Source organism: Anopheles cruzii, chromosome 3 (genome assembly GCF_943734635.1).
Source record: "Anopheles cruzii chromosome 3, idAnoCruzAS_RS32_06, whole genome shotgun sequence".
In the NCBI taxonomy this organism is placed as follows: domain Eukaryota; kingdom Metazoa; phylum Arthropoda; class Insecta; order Diptera; family Culicidae; genus Anopheles; species Anopheles cruzii.
The window spans coordinates 2,919,563-2,942,747 of record NC_069145.1 but is presented as its reverse complement, the minus strand read 5'-3'; the positions used below and the strand labels follow the sequence as shown (position 1 = coordinate 2,942,747).

The window sequence follows — 23,185 nt, the reverse complement described above, 5'->3', positions numbered from 1 at the left end:
CCACCGACATCGTCTCGCGATCTCTCGCCCGGAATTAGGACACCCTCGCTGCGGTGACTGTGCACTTTTTGGGATTTTTGGTGAGGGAGAGGCCAACAAGTCCGGGTGCGCCATGGCCCCACAACGAAGGTAACACCTTTCTGTTGTTGAAAAAGATCTCAAGAGAGCGATCCTTATAACAGGAGATCATAGGCCGGATACTTTCCTGATGGAACCGGAAGTGGCGCATTGCGTTTCTCTTGGCGTTCACCCCACTGTGACCGATTACTACCAAGAGAGAACTGGAGCCCGCGCCCGCGGTTGTGGTATGAAATTTCAGACCTCAGGCCGTTCCAGAGTTTCACCAGCCACTGGCGGGGGGGGGAGCTTTTCTCCGCTCGCCTGACTAACCCGAGACACCAAATGAGACCATAAAACTATCCAATAAAACAACGGAACACAGCTGAAAACAGATTCAGTTATAAAATCTGCGAACGACGCCGAGTGCCGATTCTGGCCACAACACTCGCCACCTCATACGGCTGATTATAAGCGGTTTCCAATGGACCGCAGCTAGCAACAAAAAAAGATACGAAAAACCCACCGAAAGGTGCCCGGATGTTGCACGGGCCGGGTACGGCACCACCACCACGCCACAACAACAGCCGGATGTCCTCCGGTAAGGCGAGAGAGTTCACGGGAATTTAGTCTTTAAACCCGCCGCTGGCAGAGAGGGAATTTCCGCTCCGCAAAGTGTGTCCGCCACTCCATCGAGGCCCCCTAATACAGCGATTATAAAAACGTGTTCCGATACATCACGTGGCGGCCGTGTCCCGGCGGTGGCGCGTGGGTTTAGGTTACCCGGTTACATAAGCATAAACCGGCGTCGGCACCCCACCACTGGGCCGACGGTAGGGCGGCGCGCAATTAGATTAGCCGCCGGATGGTGGCGTGTCTAATTTTTTTCTTCCCGTTTTTTGTTCGCTTCTCTTCGCCGGCGGCCGCGGCACCAAGACACAGCAACAAGTGTGCAATCGAGCGCGTGGGGCACGTTAGGTTGTGGTGTCGGTTTATCGGCTTCCAGGATCCGTCCGAAACAACGGGGGAACACGGCAACAGCGAGATCCGAAAATGAAACTCGGCCCGCCGAGTGAGTCTCACCATTGGCGACCGATCACGATCGAGGAACACCAAAATTGATCGATCGACTTTTAGTGCAACGGCACCAGAACCGGGTGGCATTGTGAGCCACACCCACGAAGGGTTCATCGATCGATCGGATCGTCTCCTCCGTCGGAACAATAGAAACACTCAAACGAACCACCACAACAATGCATCTCCATCACGACACGATTGCAAACCGGCGCGAGTCTCGGAAGCCGAAGTTAACGACTTCTGGGGGCCGTCAGCAGCAGCAGCAGCGGCAGCATTCCTAATTCGAATACCAAACTAGCTGCAAACGGCTGCGGGTGGCCGGGCGGCCATCATGAATAAACAGCACAATAATTACCGGCTAATCAGCAAAGCACATTAATTGAATTATGAAAACCGCGAAGGAACGAAACGGTGGAACCGAAAACGGGGACACCGCAGCATCGGCCATTCGCCTCCTCCGCCGCCGCAGAACAGCAACACCAACATTTTGCAACCCTCTGTGGCCGGGGGCGCCGGTGCATTAAATATTAAACACTGGCCGAGCATGTGGCCATTGCAGGTGGTTGCAACCCGCCAGAGCATAGGCACGTCATGGCCGTGCCGAGATGAGGCGCGCCCGGCAGCCAGGGAAAACAGGTCTCTCACCTACCCAACACGACACGGTACCGTGGCCACGGCTGCGGTGGGGCACGGGGCTCGTGCAATAGTCATGAAAATATATATGCATAATTTGCCCACTCTTGCAGCACTGTGTCGGTGTGTGTGCGGAACCCGCAACCATCGACAGCCGAGCCGAGCACGTGAAAAGAAGTGTAGTTCCCGGGGCCGGAGTGGGGACCAATAAAATGTGAAGCAATCCGTTTGTTGGTGGTGTTGATGCGTTTGGCACTTGCATCTCGTCGTTCTTGGCGCGCAAGACGACGGCCACGCCGCGCCTCTTAATGGTGTATAATTTTCGAATTAAAAAAAGCGTTTCCAGCCCGGCCAAGTGGCTGGTAACACTCGTTTAACTAATCCTCTCGTAAATAGTCGTCATCAGCGACGTTGGCGTTGTTTTTAACGAGAGTGCAGCAGCCGTTGTTGTTAATTGTGGCGTCTTTAAGGGATAATGTTGGCAACAATGTCAAAGACACTTTTTGAGGTGTGAATATCCCGTGGCCCAGTAAGTAGATAAACTGGGAAATTTACTGAAAACTGTGTTCTAGCTACTCCGAATCTTATACTTCAGTCAATTTCTTCGTTATCAATCGAAAGCATCCGTTTACGACCGAGATTTAATTTAACAAACAGTCACGAACACTCGATCACGTGACGATCGATAGGAACAGCAAGAACTACACAGCCAGGGTATTTTTAACCAGCATGATTACGATCAGTATGTGACATGATGAACGGTTTTTGGTAGCCAACCACCCTAACGCCTCGTCCACACTGTGAGAAAACTGGGCCAGTTTTCTGCTGTGCTGGCGTCCATACTAGCAGCTTCTGGGCGAAAAATCCACGTGAGCTCCAGTGAGTGAAATGACAGTTCGTTTGTTTTTGCTTTGATTTTTCAGTTTCCTTTCCTTCTTCTTCTATTGCCGACTTTATCATAATCTGGTCCGAAAAACGGTCCCTTTTATTGGACAGCCAAAAATCTGGCCGAAATTTGGCTCCAACGGTCAAATTGAAAAAAAATGCGTGAAATATTTCATAAACAGAAGGAGCTCAACAGCAACTCAAAGTAGCTCACGGCACTCCAGAAAAACGAGTGACAGTTGCTGGGCTTACCATATACCTTTTTGACCCAGTTTCTCATAGTGTGGACGACGGGTAAGAGCTTCTCGGTTGCCTTTCGGACCTAATCTCTACCTCAAAATAATTCTTCCCAAAACCGTGATCATTGCGTGATCATCAACGGAAGTCGGTTCTGCATCGGAGTTTTATATATAAAAATATTTATTTGAAGAGAACCAGAAGCGCGTTATGGCTTTCAACCAGGCAAAGCCAGCCGATGCTCTTAGTTTGGTGAGACCAGCTGAGTACGGTGTATCATGAGCTGCTAAAACCAGGCGAAAACAGATGATTGCAGATCGACAACCTACATCAAATGACTGCTTCAAACTTTTCAAATTGAAGTGGAAAACGATCGGAATGGGCCCGAAAGAATGGTTAAATCTGAACAGCGCAAAAGTTGCGTGTTCTAGTGTACCTGTGTTCTAACTCAACTTGCCTAAAATGTGCCCACTATAGGATTGTTATAGGATTGTTCTAAAATTTTCCATCTTTCATTTGACTTTTCTGAAAGACTTCCAATCGCTCAAAAGCTTCACTAAGTTTGTGTCGCCGCAACTGCTGTAACAAAACTGACGGACCTCACCGACGACGCCGGCGATCATTAAAAGGTAATTTCCAGGGTTCAACTCTGGTCGTGCGATGATTTACAGCATGTGGTCCCTGCTCGTGGTCGTGTGGTCGTCGTCGTGGTTGGACACCGCTTCGTCGTTTCGTTCGCCGGACAAAAGACTTCAACGCCCGCTTCAGCGACAAACCCGCCATCGGAACCACGCCGATTGAGGCATTAGCTAACACACCCTGCCTTCCGGCCGCCGTTGAAGAGGCCATTGGAAACACTTTCAGTTGCGTCACGCCGCGGACTCCGGGATGATGGAACACCAAGACTCTAATCTCGTTAACGACACAAGCGGTGATCGAACGCTTGGCGACCATCATCATCATGAATCGGGGAATTTCTGAGGAGCGCAAACGCGCATTTCACGCCGGGCCAGTCGGCCGGCCGAAGTCCATTACCGCCCACCGCCGCTCAAACAAGAGCAAGACGAACCCCATCAGCAACAACTAAAAAAAAAGGCTTCACTCTCTAGCATCCTCTCGTTTGCGCCCTTGCCTTCCTGTTTTGATTGATGGTCATGGTCCGAAAACGCGCCCGCGTTCGATCGGAGGAAGAGACGTGAAGTGGGAACCACACAGAACACGGTTCTATTGCGCGTTTTCCCTTTCAACACGGCACACGGCGGCCCCATTTCTTCTACGCAGCGCGCACGCCTTCATTCAGCGCACCGTAAGCCGAGGCTCTCGGAAGACTTTCGTTTTTACTAGAATCGCGCCGTCGCACCGCGTAGCCCCCCGGAAGACCCCACGAGAGTCTCTTCGCAGAACTCACGCCTCTCGCGTTTATGTTGATTCACGGAGCAACCGGACCGATGATGGGACGGAGGATGGATGGAGGTGATAATTTTGATTGATAAGTGTTATTACGCTCCATTACCGCCGGGAGGCCGCAGGCGGGCTGCCGGGCGGTCCGGTCCGCGAAGAAACGCTTCTCCTTGGCTGGCTCTTGAAAAAGTCCAGCGACGATCGATCGACGAGGAGTGGTGGTGCTGGTGCAGGGAACTCAATCAAACTTCTCCGCACGATCGAGGGAAGGATTAATTTCTTAAGAGCTCTCGAGCACGGATTTTGAGCCACGTACGTCTTAGAGGGCGCCCATGTTTATGGTGCTGATTTAAGACAATAAATCATTGGCCACAGTATCGCTGGCCGCGGTCCGGGTCGCTCGTCGAAATAACTAACAAACTCGCCGCTTGGCCGCGCGATAGAGAAAACAAGGAACGAGAGGAGTTCGGACCACACTTCGGGGCCACTTCTAGAATGCCCAATGCCAACGGTGATCGAGAGATCATCGACCGCCTCCTCTCGCGGGACACCGCAACGACCGAAATGTCATCTTCAAACTCACACAGCTAAGTGGCAGAATTAATGGGCCAGTGGAGGTTCCAAAGGAATGTGTCCCGGCGTCTTCGCGCCGTTCCGGTTCGCTATCTCTTGTCCTTGCTCTATCCGATAGCTAGCCGGCCGAATGTGGGCTCAACATAATCACCTCCCGTCCTCCGCCCCGGGGGCGACGATTGCTCTTCAAGGCTAGCAACAAATTCTTGTGGCCGGTTTCGCGCGCGCGCCACTCAAGGACACACCCATCGGGGCGCGCGCGTTTCTAGAAATGCGAATGACATCAACAGAACGAGCGACGAACCGGGCTTCGACGCCACGCGAGAGCATCGTTGCGGGCGGGCGGTCGGCGATGTGTCTCATAAATTAGCATAAACTGCCCATTTTTTTCGCGCGGAAGCCAAATGCGCGGAGTGGAATAAAATTCAAATCAAAACCCAAACCCTCTGTCTGTTTCTGTTGCCGCCGCAACCAGAACTCCGCCATGAATAAACCGCCAGTTTATTAGCGCCGCCATGACGCACCACGATCTTCTACGATTTTGTGGGTCCACCACAGGCGATCTCCCTTCAAACTCGTTGGAACAAGCCCTTCTTTGTTTTGTGTGAGCGAAGGTCCATCGAAGAAGTGTCTGGCGTCGATCTACGGCAAATGCGCTTTCACCTTCATTGCGCACGGACGGACCCGGACCTTTTGGGCCACTCGGTACACGCTAATTCGTTTCTATTTCCGAGTTCCGGGTGTGTTTCGCGCCTACTTTCCCGAGCCGGGTGGGAATGTTACGTTTGCCAAAACAAATATTGGAAGAATCAACACGAAATGAAGCACAACCAACGGACCAACCGAGAACAATGATTGAGGTCGTCTCGAGCTTCACCTATTTAGGGTCAAAGGTAGGGCTAACAGCGCATTAACTGAGGAGATTTTTGGTCCCGGAGAGACGATAAAGAAATCGCTATAACAGCAAGCAGTACGCCTCGCCAGGCTCCGGTGGGCTGGTCTTGTCATGAGATAGGCGGAAAAGCCGCATCCAGCCGCATCCCCAGTATCAGATCCCATCCGCACTCCATTTAGCATGACAATCCGTTTACGAAGTGAAGATCGTTTTATGCTGCAATTATGGTTCGAGGCCCGCGGTCCGAAACCGTATCGTTTCGATGTTGGATTGCAGCTGCCCATTATTGTTGAGTCCGACTGCACACACACACACACACCGCTTGCCACACACAGCGTTAAGCGACGACCAGATAACGCAGAAACAACGGTGCAACAATCATCAACTGCCCGTTATCTTCTCCGTCGTCCGTTCTCTCGATCTCTCGACTGCGTCCTTCGCGGACCTCGAAAACGCATTCGACAAATTACACCACCACCCTTATCAAGACACCCGTGTCCCAGCCCAGAAGTTCAAGTTCGCCCAGTTCGTGGCCACGAACTGCGCGTGCAATTACCATGCGCCTCCGATAATGGGCCACCATTATTTTGGGCTTTATTTTGGGGTCCCAGCGCAGGTACTTGCGCCCGGGATGATGTGTTGCACAGCATCAACAGTGGTCCGCCGTAGCAATAAAACTGCAATCAATGGCACCACCAGCACCAGCGGCAAGACGGGAAATTGGTCGAATGGCACCAAAATTAAATGTTCAACCGACGAGCACAAAGCACGAAGGCGCGCAATTTTGCCTGTCCAAAGCCGATTCGAACAAGACGGAGAAGACCGGGGCTCCAGAATGTGTGTGCGCGCAATAAATTTTCAATCGAAATTATTTGGCCACAAGTCGAAAACAATACACGCCGGCCACGTTTGGCGTTGTTGTCAGAAGGGGTTTGGGGTCTCTCCCCAGCCACCGCCTCGGGGCTGGCAGGTGAAGCAGCGGCTTCGCCTTCTTTGCGCCATTTACGGGATACGCCCGTACGCGAATGGACAGCAGATGAAGCATAAATACATGAACGATCGCCGCAGGGCACCACCGGTCACAAATGAGAGAGACAGAGAGAGAAGGAGATAGAGAGAGACAGAGAGAAAGAGAAAGAGAGAGAAAAGGAGAGAGATGTTTTTGAATGATTGCACGGCACAAACGAAATCACGTAACGGAGAGCGAGGCTCCCGGCCGGCTACTATAGGGTGGGTCCATCTAGTGTTCGGATTCCGAATATCCGAAGTCACTGTATGACACGTAGCGCCGCCATCCTGTTGATACCAAATGTCGTCCAAGGTATAAGCTTCAATTTCGCCGATGATGCCGCCCAACAAAAATCCCAAACCAATCATTCGTTGTGAGTGCATTGGCTTCTCTTGCACGACGTGTGGGTTTTCCGAGCCCCAAACACGACAATTCTGTTTATTAACATAACAAAATTAGCTTTTCAAATTTCGGAAATAATTTTTTAAATATTTCCAATTTTCTTGCTAAATGATTAGAACTTTCAGAATGAAGTTTGACGTTTTAAAATTCAAGAAATCGGTACTAGGAAGCCACACGAAGCGTAAAAAAACGATTTGACATTAATCTGTCGGACTCATAAACGATTTGACATAAGCGCAAACGATTTGACATTATAGATTAACATCAAATCGAGTTTCTACGCTTCATGTGGCCCCCCAGATACAGTTTAAGTTGAAAAGCCATCAATTTGGAAATAAGTTTCCTAATAAATATTTCCTAATTTTCAGACATTTTTCCAGAATTAAGTCTGACGTTTTAGAAGTCAAGAAATCGGTAGTTCCAAAATCCAAACACAACTTGATCAATCACCCTATAGAAACGGGTTTGATGGGACTTCGAGAGACCGCGCGGGCCATCGATCGATCCACAGAAGCCGGCTGCCGATGTGCTCGACCGATCTCATATTTGGAGCCAGTGACAACGCGCACCGCAAGGGGTCTTCTCCCCAAAGACGCCAATCCGTTGATCGTTGCGGAATTCAATCATCATTCAAAGCCCTCCTTCGGTGACCATTCTCTCCGCAAAACGCTCCCGACGCAACAAACACCAAAGGCATACGCAGCATCTCCTCGCTGGGGTGACAATTTCTCTCGTTCCGGCGCCGAGCACCGGAGAAAACTTTCCAGAGACGCAGCTTTCCCTACCTACCACCTTTGCATTTGCAGCTCGAGCACCTCTCCCTGGCCTATTTACCGCCCCCGGGCCCCCCCCGCCCCAAGGCAGGTGGTGGTTATGCGTGGCGCACACATCCTCTACGCTGCGCTCTGTTTGCAGAGACCCCGCGCGCCCAAGCCGAAGCGCAGGCAAGCTTTCATCGGTAGCGAAGAGAGCTCAAAGATCCCCATCATCACCATCACCATGTGATGAGCGCGTTACTTTCACTCCCGGACCCCCCACCGGCCGTTGTGTGTTTACCGCGCGCCACGCCAATCGACGAGCTTCGACCGAGAGACCATTTAACAGCGGCTCGAAAACGCTTCACCGCCTCCGGGTTACTTGCGACGCCGGTGACGACGCCTAGACGCCGACATATTTAGTAATTGGAGAGCGAAAACGCATCCGCCAGCAGCCCAGGCAGCGGCCTCACCTTGACACTGCGGCGGGCCCATATGCCTCCTGAAGCAGCCAGCTCCTGGAGCCATATCTGGAGCAGAAATGACAATTAAACGTCAATTACCCGGCCGGCCGACCGGTGGTAGTCGCGCACTGAAAAATTAAGGATGCGAGTGGGGCGCACCCAGGGGCAGGGCACTAACTGGATTTCCTGTCCCCGCAGCGGCGCGGCGACAAGTTCGTCGCTTGCCCGTTCGTCCGTTGAAGTCTTTCGTTCGCGATTGGGATTTTTACGGAATATTCTTGACAACGGCCGGACGCTGGACACCTCGTTAGGGGGGTGGGGAGAGGCCAACCGCACATCAATTGACTCGGATTTCACCCAGTGCTGCACAACGGGAGCAAAAGCAGCCGAGCCGGAACGGGCGCATCTGAGTGCGGGCCAAATAAAATCGAAACGTTACGCTTTCTGCCCGCCCCGCCGCTCGACGTCACAACCGGGAGCCACGAGGTGTTGCTAACCCAGTTCACCCTCCGCCGGTGCGGTGTGCTCCGGACACATTAATTGTTGCTGCAGCCGGCGACGACTTCGCCAAGCAGAAGCCCCACGAAAGTCTGCCCCAAATGTTGCGCTTTTTTTGCGTTGCTGTGGGAATGATTGACACCTAAACCCTCTGACTGACCCAAACTATGACCGGCCGGCCGGGGGCCTTCCCTTGTCAGTCAAGCGATGCTGCCGAGAGATCGTGTTTCATCGTTGCCAATATGTCGGCGACACCAAATCCGGTCAAGAGCAACCCACTGGCAAGCATTATGTTGCTCCACACGCTCCACGAAAAGTGATGTCGCCGAAATCCCAATCCCAACGGACGACGGCACTTACGCAAAGAGCGGTGTGAAGTTACCACGGGTTGCCACGGGTTATCGGCGTGCGACGGCGGGGTTACGGCATCGAAGACTCCTTCTCCTTCATGGTCAAAGGTTTTTTTTTTGTTAGTGTTCGCCCTCGGCGGTCTCTCCTCGTACTTGTGTTTCGTTCGCTGGACGCGCGGCCAATGACCACAGAGAGAGAACGACAGAGAGAGTGGCAAGTTCCAACGGTTGTGGTCCCTCCAGAAAACAGCATATCGGTGGGAGACCATTTTTTGCTGTCCGAAATCTCGTAACGTTACACACTGTGTGTCCCCTCTCTCGATTGTTTTAGATGGAACGCTGATTGGAACTTTGACCACCACCCGAGAGACGGCAACGACGGCGAGACTATGGGCCCATCGCGCGGGTTTCACAACACAGAAGCCACACAGAAGCGGGCACCATCAAAATGGCCAACAAACAAAAAACGAACCGCAAGCTAATGGCATCCCCAATGGCAAACAATGGATGCGCAGGGCAGCATTGCGCCAAGAGACTCGGGTTGCACTCTCGGGACCCGAAAATAAGGTAATTTAAGTGCAAAAAATGACAAACTCCGAGCTCCGGCTTCATTTTTTAGGTTTCTTCTCCCAATCAATTGCTCGAAATGGCCGTGGCCCACTTACGGTGCCGTACCCGTCGATCAGAATAATCTATGAGCACCGATGTCACCCCCCGGCCGGAGTGTCCTGAACCGGCCGGCCAAACCTCAGTCCGCATTACGTACGCAGATCTCGTAGCATAATCGCTCAGAAGGCAGAGAAGCGCGTGCCCACCGCCGCCACCGCCACCGTACTGATTTAATCAACTTCGAGTAGCCGAGGACCAGGCCCCAGGAACGGCTCCCGAGAACACACATAACACCTTCCGGCGCGAGACAGCATGCGACGCAAAGCCTGTTCGTCGCCCAACATAACAAAAAGTCGGGAGGCGAAGGAAGAAAGCGGCCGAAGCGAAAGAGATTAATGTTCCCGCGCGCCCGATAATTGTCATTCACCTCCGCCGGGCGGTCATAAAACTTAATGCTCCGGGTAACCGAGGTGCGCCGCTTTGCATACCAACAACAACCGGACAGACATACAACAACAAATCAACCGCGGCACGGCGCGCGGACAAAAAGGATAGAAAGGCGACAGAATTCGATATGCCCCAAAAATGATCACGTCGCGCGCTTCTGCCACCGCTGCTGCGGTGACAAGCGAGGAGGAATCCGAAACAACCCACGCGCCGGACGATGTTGATAATGGGACAACCGAAATTCAGAAACCTCGAACAGAAACTTGTCTGTTCCCGACGAAAACAGGATTTCAGCATTTTCGGCATGCCGAATATGATCAATGGTTGGTTGGAGGGTCCATAAATTTGTATTTTTCCAATCCAATTCCGGTTTCTTTTTCGAAATTTCGAAAACTACTGTCACCATCAGGTCCGGGCCGATAGATTTTCGGCCGTTGGCCACCGGTTCGTTAAAATGCTTCCGTAATCACCAACATCATCGCATGGCCGTGGCAACTCCGTATTGAAAAAAAAACAATGCAGTTAAGGTTGATGAGGACGGAAACGGTTCCGGGAATTCCCGCTAACGAACCTACGGGCCCACGCCAAAAGCTCCGACACGGCGGCACGTTACCTGATAACGCGGTTATCTTCTGGGGTCTGAGGGGTCTGGGGTCCAATTTAAATATTCTGACTCCGACTGTGAGATGTGCGGTCTGTTCCAGAAGCGAACATTGAGGTCGATTCCATCCATTGATAAGAATGGACAGTTGGGACCCAAAATGGACCCAAAAATGTATCGGCGTTCCGTTGCATCTTCGCTTATCATCAAAAGAACATAACTTAAGAAGAGGGTTCAAACGTTCCACTAAATTGTCCCCCCTTTTCGGTGAGTTCAGCGCCCGAATCATTTGCTCTACTCGGTCCCAATCCTAAATTTAATCCTCGCGTCCCAACGGACCCTATCACGCCTTATCGACCTACGGAGACTTATCGTATACCTATTGTAACGCACAACGCAACACTTGTCCATCTCGCTGGCTGGCTGGCTGGCTGGCTGGAGCTACTGGAGGTCGGTGGTGCCGCTGCCACCGCTCCAAACCGTGTCGAAACAGTTCAGCATATCGCCTCCACCGGCACTCGGATAAATGTGGCGGCGCTGGTGCTGCTGCTGCTGACTGATGGGTGGCGGGTGCAGTCCCCCCACGACCGAGATCGGCCGCAGTGTCAGCGGGTTGTTCAGCTTCTCACCCGTTGGCGACACGAAATCACACGCCACAGACGGCTCACGGACACCAAGCAGACGATCAAGATCACCACCACCGTTAGTGGCCACCTGGTGGACACTACCGCGTTCACTAGCCCCACCGAGGGCACCACCACCGGAGGGTTGGCTTCGATAACAGCCATCGACACTTTGAGCACTGATTGGGCCACTTCGACCGAACAAACCGACGGAGAACATCGCATCGGGGGCCGCCGTCACCGAGACACTTGCGCCACCGAGAATGCTACCGATCCCGCTACTTCCGCTGCTACTGCTGCTGCTGCAACTTCCACTCCTCGGGGACTTCACCGGATCCGGATCGTCACCGACCAGATCGAGCGTTTCGTGCAGCTTCTTCGTCAACTCGCTCATCAGCAGCAGCTCGGCGGCCGTCTCGGCACCCCGGCCACCACCGACCACCACCGCCGTCGACCCGTCCTTGAACAGGTCCTCCTCCTCGCCCTCGTCCTCATCATCCTCATCGTCGTCCTCCCCATCGTCCTCGGCTTCCTCGGTCGAGCAGAGACCGGGCAACCGGCTCAGCAGCAGATCGCACCCGGAATCGGATCCCGAGTCACTGAAGCTGCCCTTACGCGCCGCACCGGTTTGGGCCAGCGAGGACTCCGAGCCGGACGAGCGCCACTCGGTGCGGAACGAGTTGCTCCGGTTGCTGCCGATCACACCGACGTCCTTCTTCCGGCGCACCGACGGTTCGTCTAGCTCTTCACTGCCGGCCACACCACCGCCGTCGGAACAGGAGCGCTGGAGCAACGGGAAGGCCCAGATGCGCCCGAAAGGATCACACAGCCGGCAGCTGCAGCTCGACGAGCTTGCCGATGGGCTCGGCGGGGGTTCCGTCGTTGGCTGTGGCGGAGGCGCGACTGTGTCCGGTGGCGAGCAGTAGAATGGAGGTACCGGATCACCGGGCAGATTGTAGGCCGGTTGAGGCACGAACTGATGGGCTTGAGGGTAATGCACTTGCTGCTGCTGCTGGGCCAGGAACTGCTGTTCAAGTGGCACCGACTGCTGACTCGGCATCATATCGGGGGGCGGCACTAGGAGCTGCTGTTGCTGTTGCTGTAGGGTCAGCAGTAGGTTGAGCAGCGCCGACGATTGTTGCTGCTGCTGAATGGCTGGCCAGCGGCTAGTGGCAAGCGCGTGCCGATTGCTGGCCAGAAATTTGGTCAGCTCCGCCGTCAACCTTTCGGGGAACACGATTCCGCTGGCACTCGGACCACCACCGCTCGCCGCCAGTTGGGCCAACTCGTGCAGGACCTCCGAGGCAGCGGCATCGAACGGACCGCCCATCGGTGGCTGCTGTTGATGGCCATGGAACGGATGCTGCTGCTGCAGGAGCAGACTGTTGAGGGCATGCTGCTGGTCACCGCCACCGAGCACCACGATCGTGGTGGTCGCACCGGCGCCATTCTCGCCACCGATCGGTTGGCTTGCGTTGGGTTTACGGTCCTTCTTCCGGCGCTTCCGTGGCTTGATGATGCGCGGCAGACACATCTCGGCCGATGCCGACGAAGAAGAGGATGACGACGACGACGACGATGACGACGAGGATGACGAGGAAGAGGACGTCGACATCGCCGAGGTGGCCGCCGATCCGGTGTGGCCGGATGTGGCCACCACACCACCGTTCGAACTTTGCTGACCCAATTCTAGGCCGCCGCCGGCAGCTTCTGGAGATCTCCACGAATTGTGGCCTTGTACCGGATGTAGCACCACCGGGCCGGATTTGGCAGCTCGTGGCAGATAGCCGGTGGCCTCCGGCAATGGCATCGACGACACCGGTCCGTTGGCCACCGGCTTTGGCCTCTGATGGTGCTGCTGCTGCTGCTGGTGGTGATGGTAACGGTTCGAGGACAGAATTAACGGTGCACCCTGGGCGTGGAGCGCCAGTCGGGTCAGGTTCGCACTCTCGTCGAAGCAATCGGGAGCCGGGTTGCCATAGTGCTGTTGCTGCTGCTGCTGCGGATGATGATGTTGGTGAGGAGCCGTGTACTGCTGTTGTTGTTGCTGTTGTTGCTGGGGGATGACCTTTCTCGGGCGCCGGTTACTGCTGGCGGTCGATATCAGCGGAACACCGGTCCAGCCGTTCGCACCACCGGCAGCGGCACCACCATTCGGCACCCCGTAACATCCGACCATGTAATTTGCTCCCGTTCCATGACCTCCGGCCTGTGGTGCCGACTGCTGTGGCCCGTGATAGTATCCGCCTGGTCCTCCGGTCGCTTGCGGTGGCAGCGAAGGATTGCCGCCCGGGTGCTGCTGTTGCTGTTGTGGCTGGTGCACTACGTAGCGGTTGACGTATCGGTCCATACAGCTGTTGCTGACCGGCGGAACTAAACCGTTCATCGTTCCGTGCGAGGTTTTCAGCGAAACGACACGGCACTCCCACGAAACATTGCACCGGAAACACAGTCACACGCAGTAAATATAACACCCTTTCCGCTTCCGATGATGTCAGCGCCAAGGGATGACACACCGTTTTCACTGACGACACTGGACGGTGGGCGCTCCCGATCGCGGGCACTTACAAGATGTCGCGGCGCGTCAAGAACCGAGTAGAGGAGCAAAACGTAAGCCGCAGATCAACCTCCAGACTCTGCGGAAGCCGGTAAACAACTGACACTGCGAAGTGAGCGGCGCACGCTTGGCGATCATCGTGACACTCACTCACTGGGGCGGTTCACGAGAGTGACACGGACACGATGAGTTCCCGAACCGCTGCCGAATGAAAACAAAAGCAACCGAAGGAAAACTGTGGCAGTCGGTTAGTGTGAGCTTTGCACGGATCACCCTTGGATCAACCCCTTTCTTGGCACGCCGCTTTGCCCACAGAAAGATCGGCGATCGTGTGAGTGACGCGATCGCGCCGCGAAGAAAGTGTTCATTCGCTGCTCTGAGTGCCGCCGATCGCACCGAGTGAAGCTTTCGGACGATCGGGTGATGGTTGGGAAAGCGTGCGCGAGGTTTGCTTTTACTTTTTGGCCGATTCCGACCCATTCACATGCTGTCTCCCTCCTGCACACCGCAAAAGGGAATTATATAAGCAAGCGTTTCGTGTGTGCGCTCGAGGGACCATTGGAAAGCGAGCTGGCTGGGGTCGGGATCGCGAGTGATAACTCTCACTCATCGTCGGCGTACACGCACGCGATCAATTTAATTTGCTCGCTATTTCATCAACCACCAGCAGCAGCAGCGTAGAGAATAAACAATAGACCCGGCACAACACACCTGGCGGCCCATCGTTAACACACATCACAATAAAGTGTGCCATGTGGCGGCGGCGGCGGCGACGGCCATGTAAATGATTGGTGTGGGAGCATCGGCAGTGCCCGTTGGGGGTCCCTTGTTTATTATGCGCCACAAATAAACAAAACCCCTGATCTTTGGCGATGTTGTGGGAAGTTGACACACTCGCTCACACTTTCTCTCTCGCGGATGAAGGTGAGTAATTGAATAGCGAGCCACAGGGCGGTGGCGGCGACGGCGCAATTGACTGGCGATTGACGCGCGCGCACTTCACGCGGATCGTGTGATCGTAATGACCAAACACACACACACATCCCCTGTGAACGGAACGGAAACAAAAACGAGCAACAAAAAAAAAAGGAACCCAACACACATTCAACGGGCCGCCGCGCGAATGTGAAAGTAAAATTACTCATTGCGACGACGATCCGACGATGGCGGTGGGAGTTCCGGGAGGGGGGCCAAAGCCGGAAGTGTGTGCTGTCCTTTTTTCACTTTCACCACCCGATGGTTTCATGCGAAAGCACTTAGCACTTAGATCTTACAATTGCGCCAGGCGACACACACATTGCAGAGGGACAAGCCATCAACAAAAAGGCGTCAGGCCAGGCGTAGCAAGAAGTGTCCCATGTGGCACCCGTCGTCAGTAGCTCAACGCACTGAGGTTCTAATACCGCTCTGAAGTCCGGTAGTTTGAAAATTTCGCTCACTGTCGTGCGGCGTGTTCGCCTCGCCAGGCTCCGGTGGGATGGTCATGTCTTGAGAACGGCGGACGATGAATCAGCCCACAGAATCTCAATATGCGAGAACGGTTTAACGAGTACTGGTAGAGGAAGACGCTCGACCGCGAACGGTGCAGGGAGTCTTATTTTCCATCGCCTGACAGGACCTATTAAAATGTCAAATAACTGCGCCATTTTCTAGTCGATTTTGACAAGTGAGCCAGTCTATGAAGTTTTCGTTATGGATCGGTTTACGCCAAAAGAGCGGGCTGAAAATGTAGCGCTGTACATTGAAAATATTCGTTAAACTGTGAAAACTTTACATGCTTATTGTTGCCGAATTTCTTCTCACTTCTTTCTGACCGAAGGTGTATGCCAGTATATGGAAGACCATCGGAGAACTGAAAGCTAATATCACAGCGGAAATTGCTGCTATTACGCCAGAAATGTTGACAAAAACAATGAAAAATGCCCAAAAACGGGCCGTTTTTTGTGTCTAATGGAGGCGGTCATTTGATCGATATTATATTTGGTCTTAAAATACGATCAATCGAACGATCGTATTTACAGTGTATTGTCAATAAACGGCATTCTATACCCTAAATAAATGTTGTTCATTTGTCTAAATTAGCAACAAATTGCGGAGTTGTTGAACATTTAAATAGGTCCTGTCATGATGGCGCACACTGTAGGCCAGCACTGCTCGGGGGTTCTAAAGCATGGTCCACAAAGAAGAATGGTCATCTTTCCAGTCTTCTTCAACTTTCATTTGATTATTGCACAATAATTTTCGATTGGGCGGAGTTCAGGGCAATTTGGCGGGTTGATATCCTTTACGTTGAAATCCACCTTCGTGTCACGGTACCACTGAACTACTTCCCTGCTGTAGTGACAGCTTGCCGGACCTTTGTGTGACTTAATAAATGATATAACTCGCTTTTTGAGGCACTTCTTCTTGTACAGCGTTGAGTTCATCGTCGTGTTTGTTTTGAAAATCCGGCTTCCGGCCACAGGTGCAAATTCCTTGCCAGATCATTAGTTTCCGTGGTCCAGGAAGCTGTCCAAAATCTATTTCCATGTATGTGTCGTCGTCCATAAACAAGCATCCTTTTTACCTCGTGAGAACCTTCTCGTACAACTTTCTAGCGCGTGTTTTAGCGACTAGGTTTTGCTTAAGTGTCCCGTTTGGATGCTTACATGCAAGGAAAAAACACTAGCTTTTTCATAGACAGATCCTCTGGACAGTACTTTTGCTGGTACCATATTTTTTTGCAATATCCCGAACCAAGAGTCCAGGATTTGCCTTAATTGATCTCAAAACCTTCCACGTCAGCTGCCGGTCGTATGTTCCACTACGACACCTACTCTGAATATCTCGGTATTGGGTTGCCGGAAACGTTAAAGCACAGCATATACAGTTGATTTTGCGAATTTTTGTGTTTTTGAGATTTTTAAAGCAGACCACGTGGGGTTCTCGGCGTGATTGTGCAGAATTATTTTTCTTCTTTCGAGTTCCATTGAGCATAACTTTCTATAAACTTCTCGTATCAAGATGAAACTTTCAGCATTGAAAGTCGAATGTTTACTAAAGACATAGCTGTCAAAACATTTGAAATCCGACCACCAGAGGCGCTGCGAGAAGACATACAACTTTTCCCGATTTCCCGAGCCGGATAAGTAAGTAAGTTCCCGATCACCGCCCGTGATCCTGAACCATACCCCAACTGAAACGAGCAAATCGAGAACGTGACCGAGAAAAACAGAAACAACACAAATCTGAACACTTTGCTCAAGTCACCCAAATCCGGGAACTGACTTACCGCCGCGCAGTGACATCCATTCGGGGAGGAGGCCGTCGCACACATTTGGTGGATAATTTATTTTACTTGGCGACTTGGCCACATAAAAACTCACCGCAAAGTCTCAACGAAAGTCCGTCAAATTGCAACCAGCAACACGTTACCTACCTGTTTGGATGGAAGAAAGCGAGAAAAAAGGGCCAAATTAATATCGACACGAGTGTACGGGGAAAATTTTGGAAAACTGCACCCGCGGCCAGCCTGACGATCGATCGCCGGCTAGCCCCTCGCGCCGCCGGCAGAAAATTACATCCGATGACGAATGGCGCAAAATTATTTAATTGATTTTTCAATTGCACCTTTTAGTTGCACTTTCTAAAGCTATTTTGTTGTTCCATTCCCCAGCCTCACGGCGCGGCGCCGGCGATCGGTGGCGAAATCGAGAATCCGTGACGCGTTCGCGCGCGCTGCGCGTGTAGGCCGGATTATTGATCCGTTCGACGCCGTCGCCAGCGTCTCCGTGACTGTGAAAGGGGGCGCAGCAACGAAGCAACGAAGGCCCCCGCCGCCAACAAATACACCACCGTCCACCTCAAGAGTTGTCGAAAATCCGTCGTACGGCAAAAATCAATTTCGTCTCCCGGCGAGCGCCCGACAGACACGACGGCGGTGAACGGGAAGAAAGGTCCGACCGGCGGTAGATCGTGCCTCGGACACCCGGCTTGCCGGCTTTCGTCACGCAGGAGAAAGAAAGCGCAGCGCAAGAGAAAGAGAGCACAAGAAAAAAAATCAATAAAATCATCTGTTCCGGTAATTTGTGAATCAATCCGGTATCCGGTTGACGAGAGCGCCAAGCGGCGCGGCCAGACGGCCAAACGCTCAGAGGCAGCCCATGGCTGTTCCTGAGAGTTTCACGCGTGCTTGGGACGGTGAATGAAGACAAGATACCTTTCGGTCGATGGAAAGTTGGCGAAAAATTGGCGAAACCGATCGAATGGCCCACGCCATTCTGTCTGTCGCTGTGTGGCTCGTTTCACAATGGACGATGATCGACGATCGTCTAGGATGGCGTCTCGAGCCCCTGGGTGACCTCAGACAACTCTTCTTTGTGCCTTCAACGCATAAACGTTTCAAATTGCAAACTGGAATATTGAAATCAACTATAGGATCGGTGATCGATGCCTCTCCGATTAATCGGTTTTAGGGCAGACTGTTGTCATTGTCATTCGGACGTAATTCGCTTTCTTTATGCAAGAGAAAGACAAGATGCCACTCCTTCCGGCAGATAGCAAAACCGAAGTGAATTGTCTCTTCTATGGAAATGATCGAAAATTAGGTTAAGAAGAGTCACTTTCTCCCTAAAAATAAAAAGATAATTGAAGATCTAAAAGGCAAAATCGTGAAAAACAAATGAATGGCCACCACGCGGTGGCACCAATTAGCTGCACCCGCCGCAAGAGGTTAATGCTAAATTTCACTTACTAATCCGCACAAACGAGAAGGCTCGAGGTCGCCACCGAGCGCCAGCCCGCAGGTCGTTAGCCTCAGAGAGGGCTCCCATGCTAGAGAGGCCCAGGAGGTGATGGTTTGATAGATGGTATCAGCAGTCCCCGCCCGGTGAAAGATCATCACGCGGACACGACGAAATCATTAACTCCCGCGATTAGCACAGCAGACGGATTGGCTGCTGCTCCGGAACCCTCTTTTTTGGCCCGGTCGCGAAAGTGCACACAAAATCAAACAAGCGCAAGCGGAAATTTCTCACCGCGCCCCCCGAAAACGGGACCGGGTGGAAAGTAAGCGAAAAAAAAAGCCGGCCGTCACCTAGAGCACGCTAAACAGACGCCCTGGGCGCGCTGGCGGGTTTCACTTTTCAGCCGCGTTTCTCCGCGCGGCCCCGCGATTCGAGGGTTTTCTTTTTACTATTGCTGCCCCGCGTCTGTCTGCGGGCTGGATGGTTTGTGTCTGGGCTAAGCCACCCTCGAACGCGGCCTCACTTGTAGCGGTGGCCAATAAGCGGTGCACGAAAGATGGCAAGAAATAGGTTTGGTTGCTAAAAGGGATGTTTCTTTTTTTTTTTTGGTGTGCCGTCGCTCACTTTCGCGGACCAACTTTCTTCCTACCAACCCGACACGGAGAGGACACTTCTCGGCAGGTTCTTTTTCTCTCGCCCCACGCCGCGGGCTGCAAACTGGGCCGGCGGCTTCGCTGGGTGCACCTTGCCAACGGCAACCGGATGCAGCAGGTTGAGCTGTGAGGCGACGAGCGAGTGACCGACGATCACACGCCACGAGGGACAGTCAATTTCACTTTCATTTTTGGTGGCCGTTTAGGTCCAGGTCAGTCGCCGCGGAAGCGTACTAGTTTCTTCTGCCCTATTCCGGTTAATACGGAACGAATTGAGTGGCAGAAAGGCGTCCCCCCGGGAACATCTGTTGCGGTATGTGATTGAATGCAAAACGATGGCCGGCCGCTACTAATTAAACCAAAACTATTATCTGCGTATTCAAATTGGGAATTAGCAAAGCAAATATTTGATGATGAGTAAAGCAAAAATATCATGTCAAATTACACGCACGCCGAGGCTCGGTTTGCCGAGGACACCTGCAAAAACAGCAACCGTATCGCGGTCAGGCGCGAACAACCGTTGCATATTAAGCAGACAAACAAACAACACGCCTTCCCGCGGTACAACCGAGTGGCCCCACCGAGTGCCGACCGCCATAGGCAGGCCAGTTTGCATAACCATAATTTTTGCTTCGCTGCAATCACACGGGCTACGTAAAAGCTGGAGATACCGAGCAAAGAAAGATTTACGTTTCCCGGTGCATGCGAATTTGTATCCGCAAGGAACCGCAGGAGCGTGTTTTGTGCTTTATGGCCAAACACGAGCTGATGTAAGCACAATGTTTAACAATTACTTTTCGTTGGTGTGTAGCTCGACTCCACCACACGCAAAACATGCCAGAATCGCGTTTAAATGGGCATCAGAGGTTTGCATGTACTTAAATTCGAAACGGAAGTGCACCGGTTAATGATAGGATACCCGGCGACCTAGAGCAGCTTAAGCGTCCGCGTTCGGTGATCGTGCCCCCTTAAAGGTCGCCGGTGGAGCAGATGGAAGCAAGATGCTCACGACCGCGTTACACTCTCATCTAAACTATGGCAGGTCGCGAGGTCTACGGTGAACGAAAGATTGATGCTTATATCGAAGGTCTTTTTCTCAATAATTGCGGTAGCGTTTCTACTTTTCTAAAATAAACCAAAACATGGAAAACGGATGACGCACTTCACGCACTACCATAAAAGCCTTCGATACTTAGGAGCAGTTTATGAGTTAAATGTGAACGGCCGTGTCACACAGCGGCGCATAAGTTTACAAGGTTCAACGGACAGAGACCCGCTCCATTGATGATAGGCCTCGCGTAACGTAAACACATGAATTTGGTTAAAACCGCAAACAGTTGACTAGCAATTAGTTGAGCAGACTTCAGATCTTGTTGATCGTTTCCCTGCCATAAGCCGGTTAATCAAAGTGACATTAAACTTAGATAAAATATTGAAAAGTAATAAAACAGCTTAAAACTCGTTTCATGGCGGAACACCGATAAGAAATGGCAGTGGCAATGGAAAGTGGGACTGCAGGGACAACACCTGCAAATGGTCTGTAACTGACAACCAGTTCCAATCGACCCCGCAGGTAGATAGAGATCCGGTCGAAATGGCGGTCGGTCCCGAAATAAGGTGATAGATCGCATCCGATCACTAGAGCGCGGTGTGACTTTCACCTACCGAGGTGCCCTTCTCGATCTCGTATGCCAAATTTTGCCAAACCGCATGGAAAATTAGTACCAATCCCAATTGTGCGCATGAATCTTCCGGGAAGGGCTAACCACAGACGTGTGTACGTCACGCCGAGCATAAGCCACGGCACAGCACACGGTGCTGCTTACATTGGGTAGCATCAATATTTGTAATGGAGATGAAGCTTGGTGGGAACGCCAATCAGCTTACATGTGCTCATGTGCTCGATCGGCGGCGATCGACTAGACGATCCCCTCGATTGATGGCTCAATTGATAGCCCCACCAACAGTGCTATTTGATACGCCGTTTGTGTAACGGAATTGCCTACAAGCAGCCAAGTGAAGTTGGTTGCTGTATAGCTCGTGCCAAAATGAGTGAAACCGATCTCTCTAACGTTCGACGAGAGAAAGTGATCCATTTGTGAGGTGGTCGGGTGTCTGGTCGGGTAATTCCCAGGCCCATTGGAATGTAATGAATGTGCGGAATTTACATTTGCTTTGTTAATCAGTTTGTTTAATTAGCTGCGTGTGCGGGGCGGCTGGAGTTTTGTGGCAATATCCTTTGTCGTACACATGTACACAGCCAATGAAAGTTGACCGCAATCTAAGCCCTCGGCTAGGTACTTAGACTGTTTAAGATGATCGACGGGTCCAATACACGATTAAGCTTCGTTTAAGTTTAATCATATGGATGGCAGCAAGGTCCTGTGCTACAGATACAACCATCCATTTTTCAAATGCTTTATCAAGTGTGTAAAAACGGATATCATGGTACGTTCTAGCCGCCGGCACCAGCGCACCTGGCGGACTTATTAGAAACTATAGCTATAGAACGACGCACGCACATCTAGTATCCTTAGAGAAGATGGAAAAGCGAGAAACGAGCAGTTCGCGACAGACAGTGGAGAAGAAAAGACTTATAATTTTTGAGCTCAACCTCCTTCTACTATCACATTACGGTGTAATAAAAGAGGTTCTACAAAAAAGGTTTTTAGTTTGTCGCTGACTCGAGAGTGAATAAATTTAACACAGTGCGTTCTATTAACGCCTGTATACCGAGAGTTTATTTTAGCTCCAATCCTCACGGAAGAGTCCCAGAAATTCGATACCTATCATCGATAAGGAATAAGACAACATGGCCCATATTGTAAAAGGTTGTTCTTACGTTGCCTATGTTCTTGGGTAGTATTTTCGCAAATGCCAATCTTCTTTCGCTAACAGAAACGCAGTATCGGTTTGCATTTGGATTGGAGGGGAGCTAGGGTCTCTATTAGGAAACCAGTATTGCAAACTCTGTTGATGTTCCTTGTTCCGTTTAACTAAGTTCCATTTAATATTAATCAGTAATCCGGACAAATGAGAAACCATGAAGGGAACCACAATCAGGAGTTCAGACAACATCTGCACATCTTTTCAACATCGATTCAACATCTCCGCAACTCACCTGTTAGATTGTCCAGCATGTACGTCAGCAGCTTGGACGTCCCGTTCGGTTCGTTGTAGATCGACAGCACATCCTTGCCGAGCGGATTGCCGTGAAGACCGAGCACGTGCAGGTTGAACAGTTTGCCCAGCTCGTACGGCAACACCCGAAGGTAGTTGTTGTTCAAGAGCAGCTCTCTAAAATAAGCAAAACGTGTCGCATCAGTAACCGTGGCTCCGTGGTCCGAGTCCGCGTCCGAGGGCTTACCGTAGCTGTATCAGCTCACCAAGCTCGGCCGGAAGGCTGCGTAGCTTGTTCGCGGACAGATCGAGCGTCCGCAGGTTGCACAGGTTGCCGATCTGCAGCGGCAGCCGCGTGAGACAGTTGTCGTTGAGGAACAGGGCGGTCAGATGGTCGAACTTCCAGAGCGTCGGACTGAGGTTACGCACGCTGCCCGTTATCTCGAGCCCGTGCCAGAACGTTTTCTTCCCGGCGGCAATGTCCTCGGCGGTCAGAAACGTCTGCTGCCTCCGCGGGTTGTTGTTTTCGTACTTATCTTTATTGCGTGACATCTCGTTCGTGTTTCCTCTTCTTCTTCTCCGGCTGTTGCTTCTGATGCACTGGTAGATGTTTCC

At 52.1% G+C, this 23,185-nt stretch overlaps 1 protein-coding gene across 1 annotated transcript in view; it reads right to left on the bottom strand.

Annotated features, from left to right (window-relative positions):
- The window catches only part of LOC128271507 (CCR4-NOT transcription complex subunit 6-like), a 94,158-nt gene that overhangs the window by 70,608 nt on the left and 365 nt on the right, over positions 1-23,185 (bottom strand). The window contains exons 2-3 of the mRNA XM_053009069.1: positions 22,818-23,184; positions 22,572-22,747 (exon numbers count right to left, since the gene is read on the bottom strand). Of these exons, the coding sequence (XP_052865029.1) occupies positions 22,572-22,747; positions 22,818-23,122 (481 nt within the window). The 5' untranslated portion in view covers positions 23,123-23,184. The remainder of the gene's footprint in view (positions 1-22,571; positions 22,748-22,817; position 23,185) is intronic.